At 30.3% G+C, this 22451-nt stretch overlaps 1 protein-coding gene across 1 annotated transcript in view; it reads right to left on the bottom strand.

Annotated features, from left to right (window-relative positions):
• Positions 1-6364: 6364 nt before the first annotated feature.
• Positions 6365-22451, bottom strand: part of LOC129314032 (leucine-rich repeat receptor-like serine/threonine-protein kinase At1g17230) — a 32110-nt gene continuing 16023 nt past the window's right edge. Inside the window, exons 5-8 of the mRNA XM_054957412.1 lie at positions 19932-20754; positions 8778-8973; positions 6832-6978; positions 6365-6445 (exon numbers count right to left, since the gene is read on the bottom strand). Of these exons, the coding sequence (XP_054813387.1) occupies positions 6365-6445; positions 6832-6978; positions 8778-8973; positions 19932-20754 (1247 nt within the window). The remainder of the gene's footprint in view (positions 6446-6831; positions 6979-8777; positions 8974-19931; positions 20755-22451) is intronic.

Here is a 22451-nt window from a genome sequence, read left to right as displayed (position 1 = left end):
TATGCTTGATTTTTAATTTCATTAAAGTACTTTGAAATTAAAAATCAAGCATACTGTTGCTAGTTCTAATAGGATGGGTGTCTTCACCATCACTTCCTTTGCCTAATCTACTAGTTAAAATTATTTGGTTGATCTCTCTTGTGTTGTTGCTGATTCTGTTTTTGCTTTGTTGTTGTTTGCAATTTCAGTTGTACTATACTGGTTTATTTGCCTTTGGAATATATCAGCAGTTGGGAAAAAAAAAAGGTCCTTCGAAATTTAATGAAAGTTTCCTTCCAAGAGACCTAACTGAAATTATCCCCTATTATATTTAAAATATTTATAACAGGTTTAGTTCTCAATGCCATTGTAAAATATTACAAATTATGTATGAAAATATAATCCAATTTTTTGTTTTGTGAGAAAAAGAAAGTTTATACTAGACTTATACATTTTGGGATATATAATTAATAGCAATTTGACGAAACCAATTAGCATCTAAGTTCGTAATTTCAAGTTGCAAGAGATAATAAGTAAGAAAAAGGAAATAATCTATAGTGAATTATAATTTGCATAAAGTTATACCTTGTAAATTATTGGAACCAAAATCTAATTCCTGAAGAGAAATCAAACTTTCAATGCTTCTAGGTATGTAACCAATGAGTTGATTTTGAGCCAAGTACATAATTTTAAGATTTGTAAGATTGGCAATTTCATTTGGAATATCTCCTGCATTATCGCAATAACAAATAAAAACACTGATATGAGTGCTTGTGTATACATTATAGAAAATCATAGAAATACAATATAACTTTATGGAGATGATCATAGACAACATATGTTGTATAAAAAATCATATAAATTTAATAACCATTAAAAAAAGTATCTCTTGCATCATAGGTCGTTTAAATTACCCTCGTAAACTGTGTATCCATGTTTGTTTGGTAGCTTTACGCTCGATTGGTTTCTTATCCTCATAGACTGTATGTCCACATTTGTCTTCGTGGCATAAACTACATTCAGTTATTTATCCGTATGGACCATGTGTCCACATTTGTTACCTGTTCTGTTAAGCCCTCAAAATTCTAAAGTTTTATTCATTGGTGTACTTGAATTTTCAATGATTTTAGCTGGTAAATGTATTACTTTGATTTACATTTGAATAATTTGTTTTTCTTCAAGCATGATTGAATAAAGTAATTCTAATTTACTTTGATTTTATGGTTATGATTAAGATTTGCAGGCTTATTAACTTTATTATATTGAATTATCATCTTTTCAATTATTTTACATAATTATTTGAGTTTATTATTTTTGCTCATTTAAATTCTATTTTTGAGGGATGCTATTCGCTAGAAAAATGTTTTGGCCTCAAATTTATTAGTTGACGTTGAACTTTCTGCTGATCATTAAAAGGCTTGGCACTAAGCTCGGTGAATATTTATTTTGAGCGTGTTTTGTTTTGATGTATATATTCAATTATGTGCTTTCTTTTCAGACTATAATTTAGATGCTCCACATTAACTATAGATGTGATTCTAATTTACAAATTTATATCGATTGTCTATTGTCAAGGAGCAAAGCTCCGTATTATTAATTCGTCTGTAAATAATTGTTGTAGAGATTTAGTAGGGCTTATTTACAAAGGAAGCTCTACTGAAATTTCTACAACAAAAATTATAAATTTTTTATATGAAAAATGTTACTATGATTTTCTATCCTATTTCACATGAATAAAGATGTTAAATTAGAATTTTTCTTGATCAAGGCTTAAGGGATATATATTTATACATATATTTCATGCTAATCATGCCTAATTTTTGGGACATGACACAAATTCATACATATATATATATGTAAGAGTTGTTAACTTGGTCTCTATAGTGCTGAATCCATACCTTCTTACTTAATGATAATTAATTGATGAATGTGAAAAGGATAATTAATTATTGCATCAGTAAATGATAATCAATTGAACATGCTAATAAGGGGAATAGATCCCATGCAATGGCTTTTGTATTCTCGTCGTGAGTTTTATCCAATGGTTTAAGAAGACAGAGGTGTATAAAATGGCTTCTCATTTGTAAAGCACACAATCAGTTTTATCCACTTTGATTTTGACTCTTTTAAACTTCATGATTAATTCAAAATGGCAGCCATTGTATTGTAATTTTTTTGTTTCTTGGATGAAATGATTTTTAAAAAAATTATAAATAGAAATTTTTTTAATAAATCAACTTGATCACTCATATGGACAATCTAGATTTAATTTGAATGGTTCAAATTTAATATAAATGTTTTTATAAATTTAATATCCCAGATTTACTCCTAGACTTACAAATTTAATATCGTATTTATCAAAATAAGAATTTATAAAAATTAGACTAAAGTTTACTTGTAGTCCTCTAACTTTGTATTAGGTTAATTTAGCCACTTAATTTTATAAAATAACTTTTCTATCATTTAACCTTAATACGGTTAGTTTCAAATAATTATTTTTTTATATCAATTATTGTCATTTTAAAAAAGCAAGCTTAATAGTGCTTATTAAAAAAAGTAAACTTAATATATCAATATTTGACAATGTTTTATCAATTTTTAGAAGTTAAATGTAAAGATTTTTTAGATGAAACTAATAGTGTTAGGGTTAAGTAACTTAAAAAATTTATAAAATTAAGAGAAAATGATACATTGTACAAAATTAAAGAATTAAAGGTATACTTTAACCTAATAATTATAAAAACATTTAACATTATATCCAATCTATCCCAAGTATGTCTAAATGGTCAATTCATAAAAATTTAAAAATTAATATTGAATTGGATAATCTAAATTAAATATGTACTATCTAGATTAGTGATTAATAGATATATTAACATTTATTATAATTTTTATAATTTTTTATTTTAATAAATATAAAATAAAAGTAAAAATAAAAAAAACTATAAATCTGGATAAACATGATTATATACTTTAAAAAGAATATAAACACGATCGTGTGCTTTGCAGATTAGAAGCCTTTATATATATATATATATCTCTCTCTCTCTCTCTCTCTCTCTCTCTCTCTCTCCCAGCCATTGGGTAAAACACATGGAGAGTACTGCCCCGTTTATCAGCCATTGTGCGAAATCCACTACATGGGATCCGTTCCCTGCTAGCGAAACATGATTTAAGAATTATTTTGACCAAAGTATTTTCAGAATATTTTTAAGTAATAATTCTAGTATCTCAACAAATATGTATTTTCCTCCCATTAGTCACTATGTGTTTTATTTTGAAAATAATGATAATGGCAATACGTTTTATGTTTTTTTTTTATGTTTTTTCTGAGTAATATATTATTTTAAATGATTTATTAATTACCTGATTTTTTTGCAAAAATATGGAATAATTTATTTTTTGACAAATTTTTATGTAAAATAATTAACATTCATCTCACCTCAATAATTACAAAAAATATAAATGTGAATTCTTTTAATAAAGCAATTGAGAAGGACTATTTTACTTTTAAGAAGGGCTATATTGTCGTGCCCCTTTCTCCACACTAGTAACGATATATAAGTTGACTCTACTTGACATGTGAGCAGTGATGGATCCAGAAACATGTACGTGAGGGGCAAAATTAAAAACTACTTAAGATATGGGAGGAATACTAATTTTTATAAGCAAAATATAAAAAAAAATCAAGGGATAGTGAAATTTGGGGGGGCACTATAAAAAAATAAACTGTTAGCGGTGACTTCCAAAAGTCGCGGGGGGAACACCCTTTTGGCCCTCCCTTGCATTTGTCCTTGATGTAAGTAGAAAGATGATATAAAAATCTTTTTCTTTAATCGTAACATCAATAAGCTATGTAATGTATAGGAAATTTCTTCATTTATAAAACATCAATAGATTCAGTTATCATTTAAAATGAAAAAACAATATACCTGAAAAACGTTGAATTGAAAAATTATTTTGATGTAAAAGTATTTCAAAGATTATTCTTAATTTAATTTTGGCTAATTTTTTATGTAACAACACTTATTTTCATCAAATTATAAAAATAAAAAAATAATAATGATTAGTGAATGTGGAGCATATTCAAATTCTAACAAAAACTGCACATCATCATTGTGTCACTTGTTCAATAGTAGGTATATAACATGCTTTTTTTTTTTAACGTTTATTTTTGTGAAAGATCTATGATATACAAAATAGCATTTTTATATAATATTCTTAGGATTAATATTTTTTATTTAAATATTTTTATACCCAAAATTTGGACTAAGTTTAATTATTTTAATCATGACAAGTCTAATCTTAAGTTGACCATCGACTGAATTACTAACCTTGAATTGCTACCTCAATTGGTTTAAAAATTGATCTGATTTTCAGTATCTTGGCTAAGAGTGAAAGAGATAAGTGCATTTTTGAAAAAAGTATCATTAGTATTTTATTAAATTTCAAGGGTGTTGTATTAATTATGAACTAACTGATAAGAGTATATTTAAAAAATATCATTAAACATAAAATGGAACCACATTTAGTGCTCATCATACATATGAGCATTAAGAGCTGGCCTTTGAACTATTTAGATTTAATTTTTATGGTCCAAATTTATAGTTTTTCAATAGGTGTTTCCCAAATAAAAAATTATTTTAAAAAAATTAACAATTAAGAGATTGTTTTTAATTTCAATTTTATATTCATTAAAAAAATTTTAAAAAATAAAAATAAAAAGCTATAAATTTCTACCATCCAGATTAAATATAAACAATCTAGAAATGGTGAACTACCCGAGCTCATCTATGTAATAAACACTAACATTGGTTCCACATAAAAGACCCTTAGAAGGGAATTTCCAAAGGCCCAAAGAAAAAGACAACATTAAGAAAACAAGCCTGAAATGTACAAACTCGATCCAAACAAACATAGGCAACAAAAACCAGAGACCAACCCCCTGACAAACGAAAAGACCTGGATTGTTGTACTTTTGATCATGCAGATAAGAAGTTATGGAGCTTACGTCAGTCAAGTAGAAAACCAGTTCAAAAGCTGGTATTAAATTCTGTTTAAAAAGCACACGAGCAATGTAGTACTGAAATTATTTTCAGAGTTGATTTTTGAAAATCAATTCGGTGAAAACTATCCCGTAGGATTTGAGAATCCAAAGCTCAACATATATATGCTTTGGTTTTGTGATTGTTTAAAAACTTATCTACCCGAAAGTAGAACAACCCCAGAACAAGGTGACACACAAATTAAACATACCAAACAGACAAACATAACAGTAAAAAAACTAAACATGAAAGACTCGAAGATCAAACAGATGTTCTCAGCAAAAGACGCAGCTCCAGATGTTGGACCTCCATGTTTGCCGCGATTCATGAAGGTCCCCAAAAGTATCACGCATGCATATGAGGTTTTTTGGAAAAAGCCTCGTCAAACCCAGCGGCAACGCGAGCATGCTCTGTTTCTGTCCTTGAAAACAGAGAGAAACTCCTTTTGCAAAAATCGTCCCTAGACTGAACCCAAGATGAAGAAGACGAGACCATAGCAGAGATAAACCCAAGCTAAAATAAGACTGAACTCGGTTGACTACCATCCAAGTCACTTGCATGCATTAAGTGGTAGAAAGTAGAACAAAGAGTGGTAAAAAGTGAAGGAGAAAAAAAAGATTGTGAATAGGCGAAAGTCTTGGCTGATGATGTTAATGATTTAAGATCATTAAGTTGAAAAGCCACAATTAAGATGAAATGCTAACACCTGTGTAGTTGTTTCTTGGAAAACTTGATCAGATAATCGATCAGATGGTGAGTGAAAAAGATCATCATGGTCAAGCTTAGTCCTTTTCTTTTGCATCAAATTTGAACCGTCGATGAAATCGCAAGATTTCGTCTTTAGACAGCAAGACATGCTAGAGCTACCATGAATCATGACTCGTGTTATTTAAGTCGGTGCAGAGGTTTCTGATCTTAAACTAAAGAATCCATAGACCTGAACCTGAAGCATTTGAAGTTGACGAAGATTTGAAAGTAGAAATGAAAATTATTCGCCCAGTTGGACCCCTTAGTCCTCAAATCACAAATCTCATAAACTAAAAGCAACCAATAGAAAACCACCTTAATCGATACCTCTTGCAAATGTCTAAAAAACTAGGATCTTGCAAAAGGGAGAGATAAAGAAGACGCAGATCGATGACACTGCTGATGAACATGGCCAACTTCACGACAGTTAAAACAAATCATGTTGATTAGTACATAGTAAAATCATATTCATTCCCATCTGCAAAGGTGAGAACTCCTTGCAATTTTAGTTGTTGAGAAATATGTTAAAAAACACGGATCCGCAATCCAACAGAATTCATAATACTGGATTCATCAAAGGATAAGAAAGTCCCCTAGGAGTTGGCAATCAAGGTAGCAAAAGATTCTGCATAAAACTCTGTCGGTAAACCATGTAAATTAATCCATATAGGAACCTGTGAGAAAGAAACATCTTGAAGACGAAGAAATGGCTCCCATCCAGGTTTGAACATGAAGGGAGCAATTGCTCCTACTAGAATAACAAAAGTTTCCCTTAGCTTTCAGTTAAAATTACAATTTTTCCAAAAAAAATTATCAAGTATGCATGTTTAAAGGTATTGTTTAGTCTTATATTTTTTTTTTATAAAAATAAATTTTTGATACAAATGAAATTAATTTATAATTTTAAACTTTTTACTAATTTATTTATATATTACTTTAATTAATATTTAGATTTATATTTTCTTCAAAAGTATTAATATTTATGTTTAGTTTAAATATTGCCCCCTGATGAACTTTTCTGTGCCCATCACTGGCAGTGCTTCCATCTTTGTAAAATTACCAAACTTCCATTGGAAACCCATGGAACACCATTCCACATGAAGATTAAATCAAACAAACATCTCAAGAATAATGAGAAACAGTTATGAGAAGACTGAATGACATAAATTTCGTCTCTTAGCTCCCAAAACCTGCTTGGGATGTAAGCCTGAAATTTTGATGGATGAAATCTCATTGAGTCATGAACTTCAGCGAAGAGATAACGAATAAAACAACAATAATTTTGATCCATGAATCTATAATCCTTAAATGAATCCATGAAGACACGTAGGAAACCCCAAAAAGCAGAAAGGAAAGGTCAGTGAAGCAGGATGAAAGAGACAGCAAGACAACCAAGGGGAGCAAGAAAAAAGACAAAATGAGGAAAGCCTCATAAGTTAGAGGGAAAAAAACTCTTTCCCCAGACATATTTCCTCAATTGATAAAGGCTGGATTCTATCTCAATTGGTAAGAGTATCTCTTAACTAAAATATGATAAATATTTAAATGTTTTATTCTAATGATTGTACCTGTGATTACCATATTGAAATTATGTTTTTCTATCTCAATTTTTTTTTCCAATGCTTTTTCGTTCATCCCAATTAATTTGTCTACGTTTGTATTATTGAAAACAACTTTAGGTTCACTTATATTATCTTAATTTATATTAAAAATTTACCCTAAACGAAGCCTTCAATTAAAATTAAGTTTGTTTAAAGATGAAAAATATAAAAAAATGAATTTTAAAAAAATCTAGACTTGGACATTCAAATTCTCTTTTAAGGAAAATCTTATGTAACGTAACATTTGATAATATACAAGCCTATCATTCCCCTGTTATTCATATGCAAACTAGAGTAGTTGTAGCTGCGACTAGTAAAAATGGAGGAAGGGAAAAATAAATTTGAGGGCCTTATAGATTCAATGAAAAATAAACTCCCAACGGCGGCACAACTTCAGCGAGAAGAGGAGAGAAGGCTAATGGGAGGAGGGAAGTCTGACTGTGAGGAGAGAAATCTGACGGTGAAGATAGGAGGAGCACACTGTCAGTGAATGGGGAAAAGGAAAAAAAAAAAAAATGAGAGACACAAGTTCTGTTTTCTTTTCGCACAAAAATAAAATCTGATCTAAAGAGAAAATGGAACAATTAAGAAAGAGTGCAAAAAAATTACAAGAAAGGGCAGCACAAAATTTTTTCATAATTTAAAACAAAATAAAATTAAAATTTTTCTTTGTAGAATTCGAAATTTGGACTTTTAAAAAAAATTTACTAGCATAAGTTTTAATAAATTACTACTTTTCACTTATCATAAAACTAAGTTAAATAAAATATACATTAAGAGATTCTTTTTTAAGGGTCATTACAAGTTCTATCCATTCACCCTTTGCATCACCTAATAAATCATTATAGATAGCTTTGTTATCAACACTCGATGTTACCCCATCAACATTAAATTTATACCGTTGTGCTGGACGTGGGACCAGCTTTTGATGATACTATGTTCTTCATCACAGGAATTAGAAGCAGAATCCATCACAAAATGTTTCCATGAATTGATAATAATAGAAGTGGGAATGGTTTTTGGAAGCTTGGTTTGAAAGTGAATTCGTTCCTCCAATTCCATAACTCCCATAATGTTACTCCCCAAAAGTAGCAAAGAAATAGGAGCACAATTTTCTTTTCAGATTCAAAGATGAATGATGTAGAGAAGAATTCCAAAAAGGTAATGTGGATGAACAAGTTTACACTAGATTTGTTTTGCAAAATGGTATTCTCCAAGCATATGAAAAATATCTTCCTTCCCACTTTGTGCTCATTGACTCCTCCATACACTAGTTGATGGAAAGCAATCCACATAAAAATCTAATCCTTTCCACCCCCCACCATTCCCAAATTATAAATTGGGCTATACTGGGCATTATTAATGTTTTCAATCATCTCATATGCACTCCCTAATGTGAACTTACTTGCCCATGGAGCTTGAATTCCGTGCCATTAAATCCTCCCCCAGGTACTGGGTTGGTGGCAATGTCGCAATTGAATGCCGCAAAACTATGTGATTGATGACCTCCACAAGCCTTGGAAAGTCCCATGTGCCATACTTCACCCACTTTACTACTTTGGGTGTTGATGGCATTGCGCAAAAATCTTTGATTTTCGTCCCTTATAGAAGCCAAATATCATCAAAAAAAATTGACAGAATTACCATTTCTAATATGCCATCTGGTTCCCCTTTCCACAATCTCCCTTTGCTCACAAATGAAATGCCATAGAGGTGAGTCACCTTTATTAACTATTGGGAGATTTTGTTCATTATGCAACATATATTTTTGCTGCCATACCTCAGCCCAAAGACCTTTTGAATAAGAAATAAGATTCCAAGCAAGCTTTGTATTGCAGGCCTTGTTGAGGGAGATTAAATTATGGAATCCAAGGCCCCCAAATCTTTTGGCTGCTTGATACAGTCCCATTTAATAGGATGATATTGTTACTACCGTGATTGCTTCGCCAGATAAAATCTCTTTTTTCTGCTGCATTACACACACTAAGAGATAATTTAGCAACCTGCATTGGACAAAGGTATAGTTGTTAAAATTGATTTTATAAGAGTTTCTCTCCCCTCAGTAGAGAGGCAATTAGTGTTTCAATAGCCAACTTGGATTTCACTCTTTATATTATAGAGAGAATTATATTGAAATCTCACATAAGAAAATTAATTACTATAAGATCAATTGACAACTAAATTAAGAAGATTAACAACACCTTGTGTGAGATTTCAATTTGATTCTCCCTATATTATAAACTTAAACCTTTGTGGGTTTTCCTGGGTTGGAGATAGGAAACCCTAGATATTTTCCAATTAGCCAACTTGGATTCCACTCTCTTTCCATTACATTGTGCTATAATTGTTGAATACTTACACTAGGGAGGGATATATGTAGCCATTGGGCTAGCCACTCCAATAATGGGCCTTGACTATTGAATTATAGCACATGTATGTTGACCATTTATAAGTCATCATTTGCTCTGATAAAATAAAATAAAAATAATAAAAAGGGAAAGGAAAAGGTCAAAAGATGACCATTTTTTTATTTGTTTATTTATTTATTTGCGATGATGAGATGAATTACAACTATGAAGGTCATCAGTACAGTTTGTTGAACCTTTAAATAAAGTATATAACATAAAACTACTGGACTAGCCACCTTGAAAGGCATAAACCATTAGGCTATACCAATAAATATAAAATATATTGACTATTTTATAATTCATCACCTGCTTTTAAAAAATAAAATAAAAAGAAAAGAAAAGTCCTATATATGTTAAAAAAATGACCGTTTTTGGTGGTGATGAGATTAATTACAACCTTCATAGTAAAGTTTAGGGTACTAATACTAGAGCTAAGAATTCAAGCAAGCCGACTCAGCCTGAATAATCTTGACCTGAATAGGCCTGAACCCAAATAGGACGGACTCTTTAAAAAGCTTGAATAGCTAAGCCCAGCGTGAATTCCTTTGGATGGCCTAACTACCCAAATTTTATTTTTAAAATCATTTTTAATTAAATTTTTTACTTTAAAATTAATTATTTTATTTTCAAAAAAAATAAAATATATTTTTTGATTTTTAAATTATGTATAAGACTCAAATATATGGTATTTTAGTATAAAATGACCTAAAATTAAAATAATTAATTAATATTTATTATTTTTTATATATTTTGTAAAAAACATTTATTTGGGCATTTGGGCCAAGCCAAACCCGACCGGGCTTTGCCTAAATACACCCGAACATAAAAATTATATTTTTTCAAGCCTAGCGTGACATTTTTTGGGTGGGTTCAGGCTAGCCTGTTGGGCTCGATCCAAATTACCGCTCTAACTAATACCCAAGGGAGAAAGAAATTTTTTTTTTTGGAAAATTTGATAAAAACCACAATGAATTACAGAAGCAAAGGATAAAACAAACATTATAGAAACGTTCGGCAATGATAAATATAGCAATAATTGTTTTAATAAATAAATAAGTATTTGATAATTAGTTTAAAATATAAAAGAATCAAAATAAAAGCAAAAACTTCCGCAAACATCAACCAAGATACCTTGCTGGACGAAATGAAAATTGTAGGAATTAGCTAGGCACATTCTTATAATTGTACTTGTGATTCCTCTACTGAAATTACATTTTTCTATCTTATTAATTTTTTCCAAAGCCTCTCTTTAGTTCCAATGAATTTGTGTATATTGATATTATTGAAAGTAATTTTAGGTGCACTGACATTGTCTTAATTTATATTAAAGACTTACCCTAGAAAATGACTTCAATTAAAAGTAACATTGTTTAAAACTAAAAAAATATAAAAAATAATGAATTCCAAAAATCTGTACATAAACATTCAAGATCTCTTTTCAAGAAGTAGCTGAGATCCATCACAACACGCACATCCGTCTACCACCTAACACTTTATTTTTCATATTCTCTCTCATATTTTGTCACGCCCCAAAATATAAAATGTGACCAACATAAAATATGCATGCAAAATTTATATTCCATAAGCCTTAACTAAAGAAATTTTAAATTTTTAAACAATAAACACACATAATATATAAACAGAATTGTTAGATATTTTATTCTTATTATTATTAATTAATTAATTTTTTATATTTTTCATGCAACCAAAATTCAAAATTTCCTATAAAAAATTTAAAGGAATGTATCCTAAAAATGAGACTTCCCAAAATTTATCACCAACAAAGAACAACAATAATACAAACAAAGAAATTGCGCTCCTTACCAACAATTATTCAATCTTATAATAAAAATGAGGATCTTGCCTATAATCAATGTGGAGCACCTAGGGTCAGACCACTGATTTAATACGAGGTTCAAATTACATCAAATGGGTCTTGCCACAGTAATTCTTTCACTCCATTTGAATGATAAAACGCCACAATGAACATGTTGAAATACAAGTTGAGCCTTTCCATGTAAGACCAAAAATATTTTTGCAATGAATAACGTCCCAACAATAAATAATTGAACATGAATAAAAGGAAAATTTGAAACAATTATGCAAGTTGGAGATGACAATTTTTTAAAAATTAATAAACTTTGAAATAAAATGGCTCTATATAACTTTAAATAGAATTTTGAACCATTAAAGTATCAGATTAAATATTTTTGTTACGTAATTTCAAGAAAACAAATAAACAAAATAAATAATTACACATAGATTACTAAAAAAATTAATGAGATGTAAAATCACCAAATAATCTAATTTATGATTATTGAGACTTATTAGAACCATTAACAAACGTGGGTACACAGTCCACGAGGGTAAATAATCAAACACGGTTGCCACAAAGACAAACATAGACATATAGTCTATGAGGATAAGTAATCAAACGCAGCCAAAGTCACGAAATAAATGTGAACACACAGTCCACAAGGGTAAGTAACCAAACACAATCAAAGTCACGAAATAACCATCCCTCTGTTCGACGTGCGTTAGCCATCGCATGAGGCTTGCACCTCCTATAAACACCTTGTTAGCTAGGTGTACCATAGCGCACTAAGGGCTAATAGAACTGCCATAAGCAACTAGTGTTCTGTATAAAGTCTCTTTTAAATTCACTTTCAAACATGCGAGAAAACCATCTCTTGCAAAATATAATTTCTCTTCTCAATATCAAACTCACATGAACCATGCAAACATCAATCTTTCTAAATATCAAAATTCATAATTAATATTTTATAAATTGTTCACTAATTTTTATAGTTGGATTTATCAAATACTAGACTACTAAAATTTGTAAAAGTATTTCCGTCAATCCAAAAAGTATAAGTCATGACTCTAAGAAGTAAAACAATTTAATTAAAAAAAGGAGTTAATGCAAGAGAAATATATAATATCTATAAATTGTTAAAAGAATATTTTGATAAAGAAAATTTCTAATTTATAAATTGATTGGGATGTTATTCACTTACCTGAAATTCTGAAAATGCAAAATTTTCCTCTAAACTTTGATTGTATTTTTCCTTTTCCCAACACCCTAAAAATCATATTAAGATTTTAAATAAACTTTCAATAAACTCAATAATGAACTCAATATGAAATATATAATTATTTAAAATTTTAAAATTGGGACTCCACACATAAAAATCCATCAAAGCCATAGCTCAATGCTCAATTAAAATACAATTTCATATTAAACTTTTTGTCAAAATACTAAAAGTATATTATTTTCAAAGAACTCAATTGATTGCACAATATCTTCACAATTAAATTTTTATAGCTAATGCCAAGCTCAGTTGACAAGATAATAGTAGTCAAACTGGTTATGTCTTTTAAGGATTGAATGAAATTTTAGTGAATTTAATTTCAAGCAAAATTGTTCTAAAGGGTATTTTATCAAACACCTTATGGGCATTAATCCTCAAACAAATACTAACATCTTCCTCTTTAAATTCACTTTCAAAAATTTTATAATATTAATATGGTAGCCAATAACTAAATCAAACTTAATCAGGACTCAAACCCACATCAACATTATGTCATCCTTAGTACTAGAAGGTTTAGCTAAACTCAATTCACAAGATAATAGTATCCAAACTAGTTATGTTTCCAAAGGAATTTTTTTAATGAAATTTTAGAAAGTACCCAATCAATAATTCCTTCCAACATGCATTTTGACAAACATTTTATAGGCTCCAATATCCAAATTTCATGTCTAAGATCTTCCATTCCGTTCTCATCCTAATCAATTTTTTTTTTTTGCAATAATCAATCCAAATGAAAATCAATTTAGCTCCAAAAGTTCTGACCCATATGTATCATTGTCAGACTTTGATATAAATTTCCAAATTAAATTTCAACTTCCTTCTTCCTACACAGCGCAGACAGCAGCAGAATTCCAGGGGTTAAAAAATTCAATGCGAACAATATTATATCACACACACTCACATGTACATAGAGCTAACTAGAGGAAGGTTCGAAACTCCTCATCCCAACCAAGCACCACATAACAGAAAAGCAGTAAGGAGGAGAAGAGACTGACAATGTGAAGCTAAAAAAGGAGGAACTGTCACACACAAAGCAACAAGGAAGAACAATAGCCAGCAATGCAGATAAATAGAGGATGGATAAGCTGAACCATAACTAACAAAGGTGAGCAATTTGCAGTGCGAAACAGGGAAAAACTCATAGTCGAATCGTCAACAAACTTATTGCGGCAGCAAACTCACGGTGAACTCACGATGAACAACGGAAACTGAATCAGAACGAAAAAGGCGAGTAGGGGATGAAGGTTGATCGAAGGTTCTCTCTACCTAGGTTCTGGAGCATTCGACGATGGACGAGAAGGAAAATGTCGGTTAAGAAGAAAGAGAAATGCAATGCTTTGTTTTTAACGCACCGAAGAGAGAAATAAAAATACGAACATAAAGATAATTGGGGAAACTACGAGAAACAGGACAGGGAAAATTACAAAAAGGCACAATGAAAATTACAAAAAAGGACACAATTTTCCTGTAATTTAAAACAAAATAAAATCAAACTTCTTCTTTTTTTTTTTCTCTGGAGCTTCAAAAAAATTACTGGTATAAGTTCCACTAAATTACCACTCTTCACTCACTATAAAATTAAAGCAATTAAATAAAATATTAATTGGGAGAGAAATTTATTTATTTTCAAATTTATAATCATTACATATTTAGTTTTTATCCTTCAATACTCATTGACGTTAGACGTAGGTTGAAGGAAAAGCAAGTTGAATTATGGGAATGTGGTTGAAGAACCTGCTTTTTGTTACTTTCTTGCTCTTCCTCCTCCATATTAATCTCATTGTCCATTTATTGGAAACCACAATGTGAGGTGTATTTCTTCTTTAACACTGACTCTGAGTGAATACTGTCATTGTGTTGATTATTCGCATGTGTCCTTGCTCTCCTTTGTAGTCTTTTGAGAAAACTGAGCAATATAACTCAGAAATCTTAAATAATTGTGTTAGATATTTAATTTTATATATTTTATATATTATATTTTATTATTTTGATAGAAAACTTTTTAAATCTAATATCCCAATTTAAGATACCATTGAGTTAAAAGATATCATTGATAATACCTTTCCTATTTTCTACACTCATACCAAGTATAGATTATTGAAGATTCCTAAATGGCTTTGCAAGTATAGATCATTAATAAGACTTTCATTTTTTTCATTTTATCTAAAAATATATTGTTGATCAAAGATCATGGTCCTTTGCAAGTTTTATAGCTATATTTGGAACTTATATCCAAATATTTGGACCTTTTGGTCTTTGTGGCATGTATTTATAGTCTTTTTTTTGGGCTTATGTAACATTCGAATTCCTAATCCTACATTAATTACTGATGTGAAATGAATTAGTGGTTTAATGTGAGATTATTCCTTGGATAATGGAATGTTATATTGACTCATTGGGATATTATATGAACAGATATGAATGAAAGAATGAGGTCTTGGTGTAAAGCGTGTGAGCATAGTAAGGATTTTTCTCACTGTGCCACCTGCTACGGTGGAGGATGGGTGTGACACAGTGCATGGTGCAAAAACTTGTTTAGGTGGGATGTGTCCTAGGTGTGAAAACAGAAGGGAGATCAAGTGAAGAGAGGTCAAACGTGGAGAGGAAAGCCAAGCTTTGCTACGACAAGCAATTTCGAGAAAAAGGATGACATTTTTAACCTGTTACTTATTAGATAAGTCTAGTACTACCTTAACCTCTGATTCTATCCTATTTTCTCTTAGTTTTAACTATTGAGAAATTGAATTCAAAAATTTTAAGGAGCTGATTTCTTACCCTATAGTAATAGAAAGGTCCTCTAGGATTAAACTAGCACTTTATGACTAGTTTGAATCGGAACGATAAAGTTTTGAAGCCGTAGGCTCAATTTACATAAATTAGAGAGAGAGAGAGAATAATGAGAGGATTTGGGTTAGATAAAGGTTAGTGTTGGTAGTGAATGATAATTAGCCATAATATGCGTGAACAAGTATGAAAAGAGGAAGTGGTAGCAATTAGATGGTTAATTGTGGTAATTGGTACTTTTGTCAATGGTAAGATTGACTTTAGTTTGTCAATTTTGTATAGATTCTTGAATACTATGAGTTGGATAGCGAGAGAAACTTGAATAAGATTGTGGGACATGAGTAACCTTTTTTATTGAACAGAAGGGTTGAGGTAACTATATAATTTATTATGTTTATTAACTATTATAACTATGTAGAAGTAAATATGAAATGGTGAATTTATTATTTTATGAGTTTTATGCATGATTTGACATTGTAAATAATTTTAGCATGAAAATCGAGCCTAGTGCTTGCTTGATTTCTATTTTTAAAAATTATTTTTTATTTTCAAGAACAAAAAATAAAGAAAAAATTGTTCAGATAAGTATTTTGGATTTAAATATTTTCAAAACTATTTTCATTTTTTGTTTTTAAAACAAAAGGTGAAAACATCTTAGAGTTGTTTTTATTTTATTTTTTTATTTTTAAAGCACACTTCATCTTATGCTTAAACTGTTTTCGATTATGGCCGACCACTATTATAAGTCACCATTATTTTTTAATCAGATATAAGGCACTATTATTAACCATTACGACCACCACTACATGTCAATTTTTTAAATTTAAAATTGTTTTCAAATTAAGATAATTAACCAGATTTTTCTTTTTGTTTTGTTTTAAAAATAATTTTTAAAAACAAAAAAATAGAACAAAATCAAATGAAGCCAGCTAGTCTACAGTTTGCATTTGTCAACAAATTAAAAAAAATATATAGGCGAAGAGGCTCGTTAAGGAAAAGGTATAGGAAAATCATGTCACAAAAACATAATATAGACTACTAGGGGAATTACATTTTTTTTCCTAATAAATCAATCATTGCAAGGAGGTACACATTCCAGTGGACAATGTTTCTGAGGTTGTCTTCTCACGTGTCTATATTTATATATTATCGAGACAGCTTGCCCTCCTTGCCAGTGCTGATCTGGACTGTGTCACGCGCAGCCATATTTGTCTATAAATTTCTTACGTTTTATTTTTCTAATTGGATTTTGATTTTGTGTTCTCTTCAAAAATGGGCGCTTGAAAGGTGCAAAGGGATCAATTCATTTATTCCTCTTATATCACTTCATAAGAGCCTCAATGTCAAGAATTGATCTTGCTGATGCTCAAGGATGGATGATAATGGTGCTCTGGCGTCTATTCTGGGTTTCAACTTCACATGAAAATATTATAAATTTTGTTTTATTTTTTTCTGTTTGTTTGGCCCTGGTTGCTTTTTATCATGAGAAAGTTGGATAGAACCATGTGCCTTAAGGGATGTATTTTTAATGTTACAATTAAATATTTTGTGTGCTAGGAACAGCTTAGTTGAGAGGCAGGCATTGGGCTTTTAGCTAAAATTTTATTACAGAAAACTTTGGGAACATGATTTGAGTTTACTTTGACTTGGAGACATTCATCATATCTAATCCCTGTTAATTAAACTCCACCTCGATCTCTAATATGTGATTTCTTAGGTGTCATAAATGTGTATGCATGTGTTTTTCCTTATATCATGCCAATTATATTGTTTCACAAATTATTACCTGGTAAGAAAGACAAAGGATTATCTGTGATGAACAAAAAAAGCTGGCTCAGCATCAGACACAAACAAAATCCCAAATGGGTTGCTATAAGGATGAATTGATAGGGAAGAGGATGCAAGTGTTTTATCTTTTGACTTTCATGTTTAAGTTTGCAATTATATAATGATTCTCATTGTTATATCATTATTAGGTAGAATACCAGAGAGCCAAGAACCAAAAGCACGTAAAACAGCAATTGAGGAACAAATTCAAGCATAATTGAGAAATACATTAGAGGAATGAATCTTTATATTTCACTAATAAAGTATCATTGTTCGCGAGCTAAATATATTCTTTAACTTAGCATGAATCCACCTATATGCTCCACAATACATATTTTGATGCTTGAGTGAAAATAAATGCATGTATATAATAAATGATGAGTCCAACATATTCTGAAAGTAGACAATAAAAAAAATGGAGAACAATTAACCACACAAATTGTATGAATGTCAAAGTTGATTTAAATATGATGCTGCTGCCTATGCATAAACCTGGCCTTGATCTTGTTCAATGATACTACAACATCAATTATATTGCTGCGTGCTTCTGGAAGATTAGTACAACAATTGAAGGCTAATTCAAAGATAGAGGATGTAGATGTCAACATATTATTTATATGATGTTCATCTCCTTGCAATAATTTGAATCCATGACTTGAATTACTGCATGTGGCATTGACTCACTTACCCATCTCTTCGAGCTCAATCCTAGGACAAATATATCTTCTATAGGCCTTTTTCTTGTAAACACTTCTAATAGCATAATTCCATAGCTATACATATCTACTTTTGTTGTGCTGCCTAGTTATAGTCTTTGAATTTGTAAAATGTAAATTTTTACTATCCCTAAAGATTGATAGGAAAATTTTATGATCATATGCAAAAGAATTTTTATGTAAAAGAAACAAAGACACACATATACCTAGCCCCAACATCAAGGCATACATGCGTGCACATACCATAGACACACATTTCAAAATACAAATTCATCTAAATGTTATAATATTAATTAGTTTAAGAATTGTATATACATATAAAAAGATCAAACTAAAGTAAGTTCAATGATCGTAAAATTCATAAAATATCTCTTTCATCTTCTATTTGAATACAAGAGCCTATCTCAGAAAAAAATTAAAAGGAAATTTCCAAGAACATTTCTCCTTATAGAAGAATTAAGGCACCATGTTTTAGGCATAGATAACTTTGATAAATTGTAGTTCATCAATTAAACTACATATTTAATAATTGAATCAAATCAATAACGTTAATATGTTTTAAGAAGTTATGTAGTATTTAAAATAAATATTATTTAATTTGTCATGCACTAAGTTTATATAATATTGCTAAGTTGAATAATGAGTGACAATATATGCGTAATAAGTTTTTTATGAATTCATATGCTAAGATATATATCGTTACCTAGTGCAATATAGCCAACAGTAAGTATTATCTCTGAGTGTATATCTTAGATTCCCCTTTATCTAAAATTTTGAAAATTCCAAAGTCACTCGCATCAGCAACTATTTCATCATCCAATAAAACATGTTTGGCTTCAAATTGCAATGAACAATTGGTGCTAACAAGCCATGATGGAGATATTCCAAAGCAATTGCTACATTTATCAGTATATTCAACCTTTGAAGAAAACCTAAAAAATAGTTGTGAGAATATAACCATTTTTCAAGGCTCCCATTGAGCATGAACTCCATTACCAAAAATTTGAAATCAACATTGGAACAACAACTTTTAACCTTCACCAAATTGCAATGCCACACATTATGCAATATGTCACATTCTTTTTCAAACATTACCTAGGAATCAAAATGGAAGATCTTAACTACAATTATCATTCCATTGAAAAGCTTTCCTTTGAACACAGAGCCATAACTACCCCTTTCAAGTATGTTAGTCTCATCAAATCCATTGGTTGCTTCTAGGATTTCAAAGTATGAAATCCTTCTTGGCACTCCAAAATTAGATAAATCCCTTTCAACTAGACCCTTTGAATTTTGTTGTTTATGTCTTAAAAGGATAATGCCTAAGACAACCAAAATTATTGACACAGTTATGGGTAATAAGAATTTCAATAAAAGCAATTTTATTAGCAATCCTTATCCTATTCCTTTTTTGCATGGAGGCACTCGAGGTTGTGGCGGACCACAAAGAGCTTGATTCATCATAAAAGATTCAATACTCAAATTTTTAAAAACTTCTCCATTTGGAATCTCTCCTTGGAGTTTGTTATAAGATAGATTGACAAACTTAAGATCAATAAGAAACTCCAAGGATTTAGGAATCTCCCCAGACAAATTATTTTGGGAAAGTCTAAATTTTTTAAGCTTAGCAAATTCCTAAGTGATCTAGGAATAGATCCTTGCAATTCATTATGTGATAAAAAAAAAGGAATCTGCAAATTTTGCAAGCCACCAATAGTTGATGGAATGATACCTGAAATATGATTTCGAGATAAAATCTAATGAGATAAGAACTTTTAAGTTCTCAACCCTCGATAAAAGACAACCACCAAAATGATTTGAAGACAAGTTTACTTGCAATATATCTTTCAAATTCCAAAAGGAAGAATGTATCTCTAATGACAATTTATTAGAGCCCAAGTGAAGTCCCCTTAAAGATGAAATATTTCCTAAACAAGGTGACATTGCTCCATAAAATTTCTTTTGGCTTATATGTAAACAGCCAAGGGGTTTGATTTCACAAAGTTCTGGAACAATTAGGCCATGCAAGTCATTTCCTTCAAGACTCAAAAATTGAAGAGCCTGTAAGCTGCCAATTGTTGTTGGAATTGGTCCATTCAAAACATTTTTATCCAAAGAAAGACTAATCAAATTGGCAAGATTCCCTATTTCTAATGGTATGTTACCATTAATACCACAAGAAACAATGTCCACCGTTTGCAGAGAATCAGAGAAGTTTCCAATGGACTTAGGAAGTTTTATATACAATGGATTTGCTAAGAGGACCAGAACTTTCAAACGTCTACAATTAGTCAATGAGGTAATAATATTGGTTTTAGAATTGGAAGCATCTGATGTGGTTAAATTGTTATCACTTATTTTAAGGCGTTCCAAGTATCTTAAATCCCCAAGTGTAGTTGGTAAAACCCCTATGAAATTATTTCCTGACAGTTCTAAAAGGGTCAGCTTAGAGGCATTGGAAACAGTATTTGGGATTCTTCCGGAAAGTTTGTTGCTCCATAAATATGGCTTTTTTAGATTGGGAAGGCCACAACCAAAATCTGATGGAAGGCTACCTGAAAAAGAATTATTTTGGAGTGCCAACACTTGCAAAGTTGACATGTTAAGAATTTCCAGCGGAATAGCTCCCCTCAATTTGTTATGGGCCAACATAAGCTGCTTGAGCTTATAAAGATTGCCTATTTCTGGAGGATTGAACCTGAAAAGAAAATTACTGTTTTAGATTTAGGTAAAGTTCGTTTAACTCAATACTAAAATTAAGCAAAAAGAAAATATAAATATCTAAATAATTAGACAAATATATGATACTCACCTCAATGTTGGGTCAATAATGTGATCCAGCTGAATTTTAGGCTCGCTTCATTGATTAACATTAAGTTTTTTTAATTTGTTTCATAATACCAATCCCAAAACATATATAAAATGGAATTAAAATATAGTTTTTCTCTATTTTTTTAGAGTTCATAGAAAAAAACATAGTTTTTTAAAAAAATTGTACTGAATGTAGTACGTGTGAGAACATAGCTTCTAGCCACGCCTGCTACTTCAATATAGAGTAACGGTTGTGTTTTGTTTTGTTTTCTTGTATTTTATTTTTTTGGCTGAAATTGAAAAAATGGAAAAGGTTTTAAAATTTGGCTACATATTATTTCTTTTCTTGTTTTAATGAATGCGTTAAAAAGAAAAATTACCACTACATTGCATGTAATTCATTCAAGCAAAAATTCTATTGTAGTATTTTTTAAGTTTATTGATTTCATAAATTTTTTAAATATTTGAATGTTAATGGCATCTATAAAAGTGAGGGTAACTTTGTATAGGAATATATACCTTATATATTTAATTTTTGAATTTTTTTTATCCAATTGTTTTGTTTTATGAAGACAGCTTTTATACAATTTATATCCACTAAAATCTATTTGAAGGCAAATGATGTCACATCAATTTCTGATGAAATAATTTATTGAAATGAAATTAAAAGAAAACGTTCTTTTCTAAACTTTAAAAATCCATGAGATACATTTGGGGCCATGCATCCTCACAAGTTAGTGTCATTGTTATTTAACAAAAAAAGGGTAAAGGTGCAAATTTAGCCACCAACTATTTTTCCATAAGCACTGGATAGCCTAGACTATTAAGTGGTGTGAAATAAATTCTCAACTTTAAAAAATGAAGCACCCAATAGTCCACCGTTAATTTCACTTGACGAACATTATGTAGGGCTCACAAATGACATATGGTACTCCACCTTAGCATGTGTAAAGGAATAAATTTTGCCACAAGCTATTTTTCAAAAAGCATTGGATAGTCTCTACTATAAAGAAAGAGGCCACCAACACTTTTCCATCAATTTTGACTAAACATCATTTATTTTCATACTTATAAAACCTACGACGCATTAATCTCTCCAATCTTTTTGCATTTGTTCTTAGTCTTAGCTTGATAGGAAGGGGTTTAAAGAGTTATTATCTAAAGATATTCACGAAGATGATACCAACAAAGTAGAAGAAATAATTTATGGCCAAATTAAGTTAGAATCAAGCTTCTCACATGTGTAGTATAATTAAGCTTCAAGAATATTGGAGAGATTGACATGTTGTGAATCTCATAAGTCTAAAAATAAATGGTGTATAGTCAAAATTGATAAGAAGGTGTTGGATAGTCCATTTTTTACAATAGAAGCTAGCTAGTGCTCTTTGAAAAATAATTCATAGCTAAATTTGCATCTTTACACATGTTGAGGTGGAGTGCC

Source organism: Prosopis cineraria, unplaced genomic scaffold (genome assembly GCF_029017545.1).
Source record: "Prosopis cineraria cultivar Desert tree isolate PC_DT_omini unplaced genomic scaffold, ASM2901754v1 PC6, whole genome shotgun sequence".
Lineage (NCBI taxonomy): Eukaryota > Viridiplantae > Streptophyta > Magnoliopsida > Fabales > Fabaceae > Prosopis > Prosopis cineraria.
Note: the sequence above shows the minus strand (reverse complement) of the source record. Positions and strands in the feature narration are given on the sequence as shown.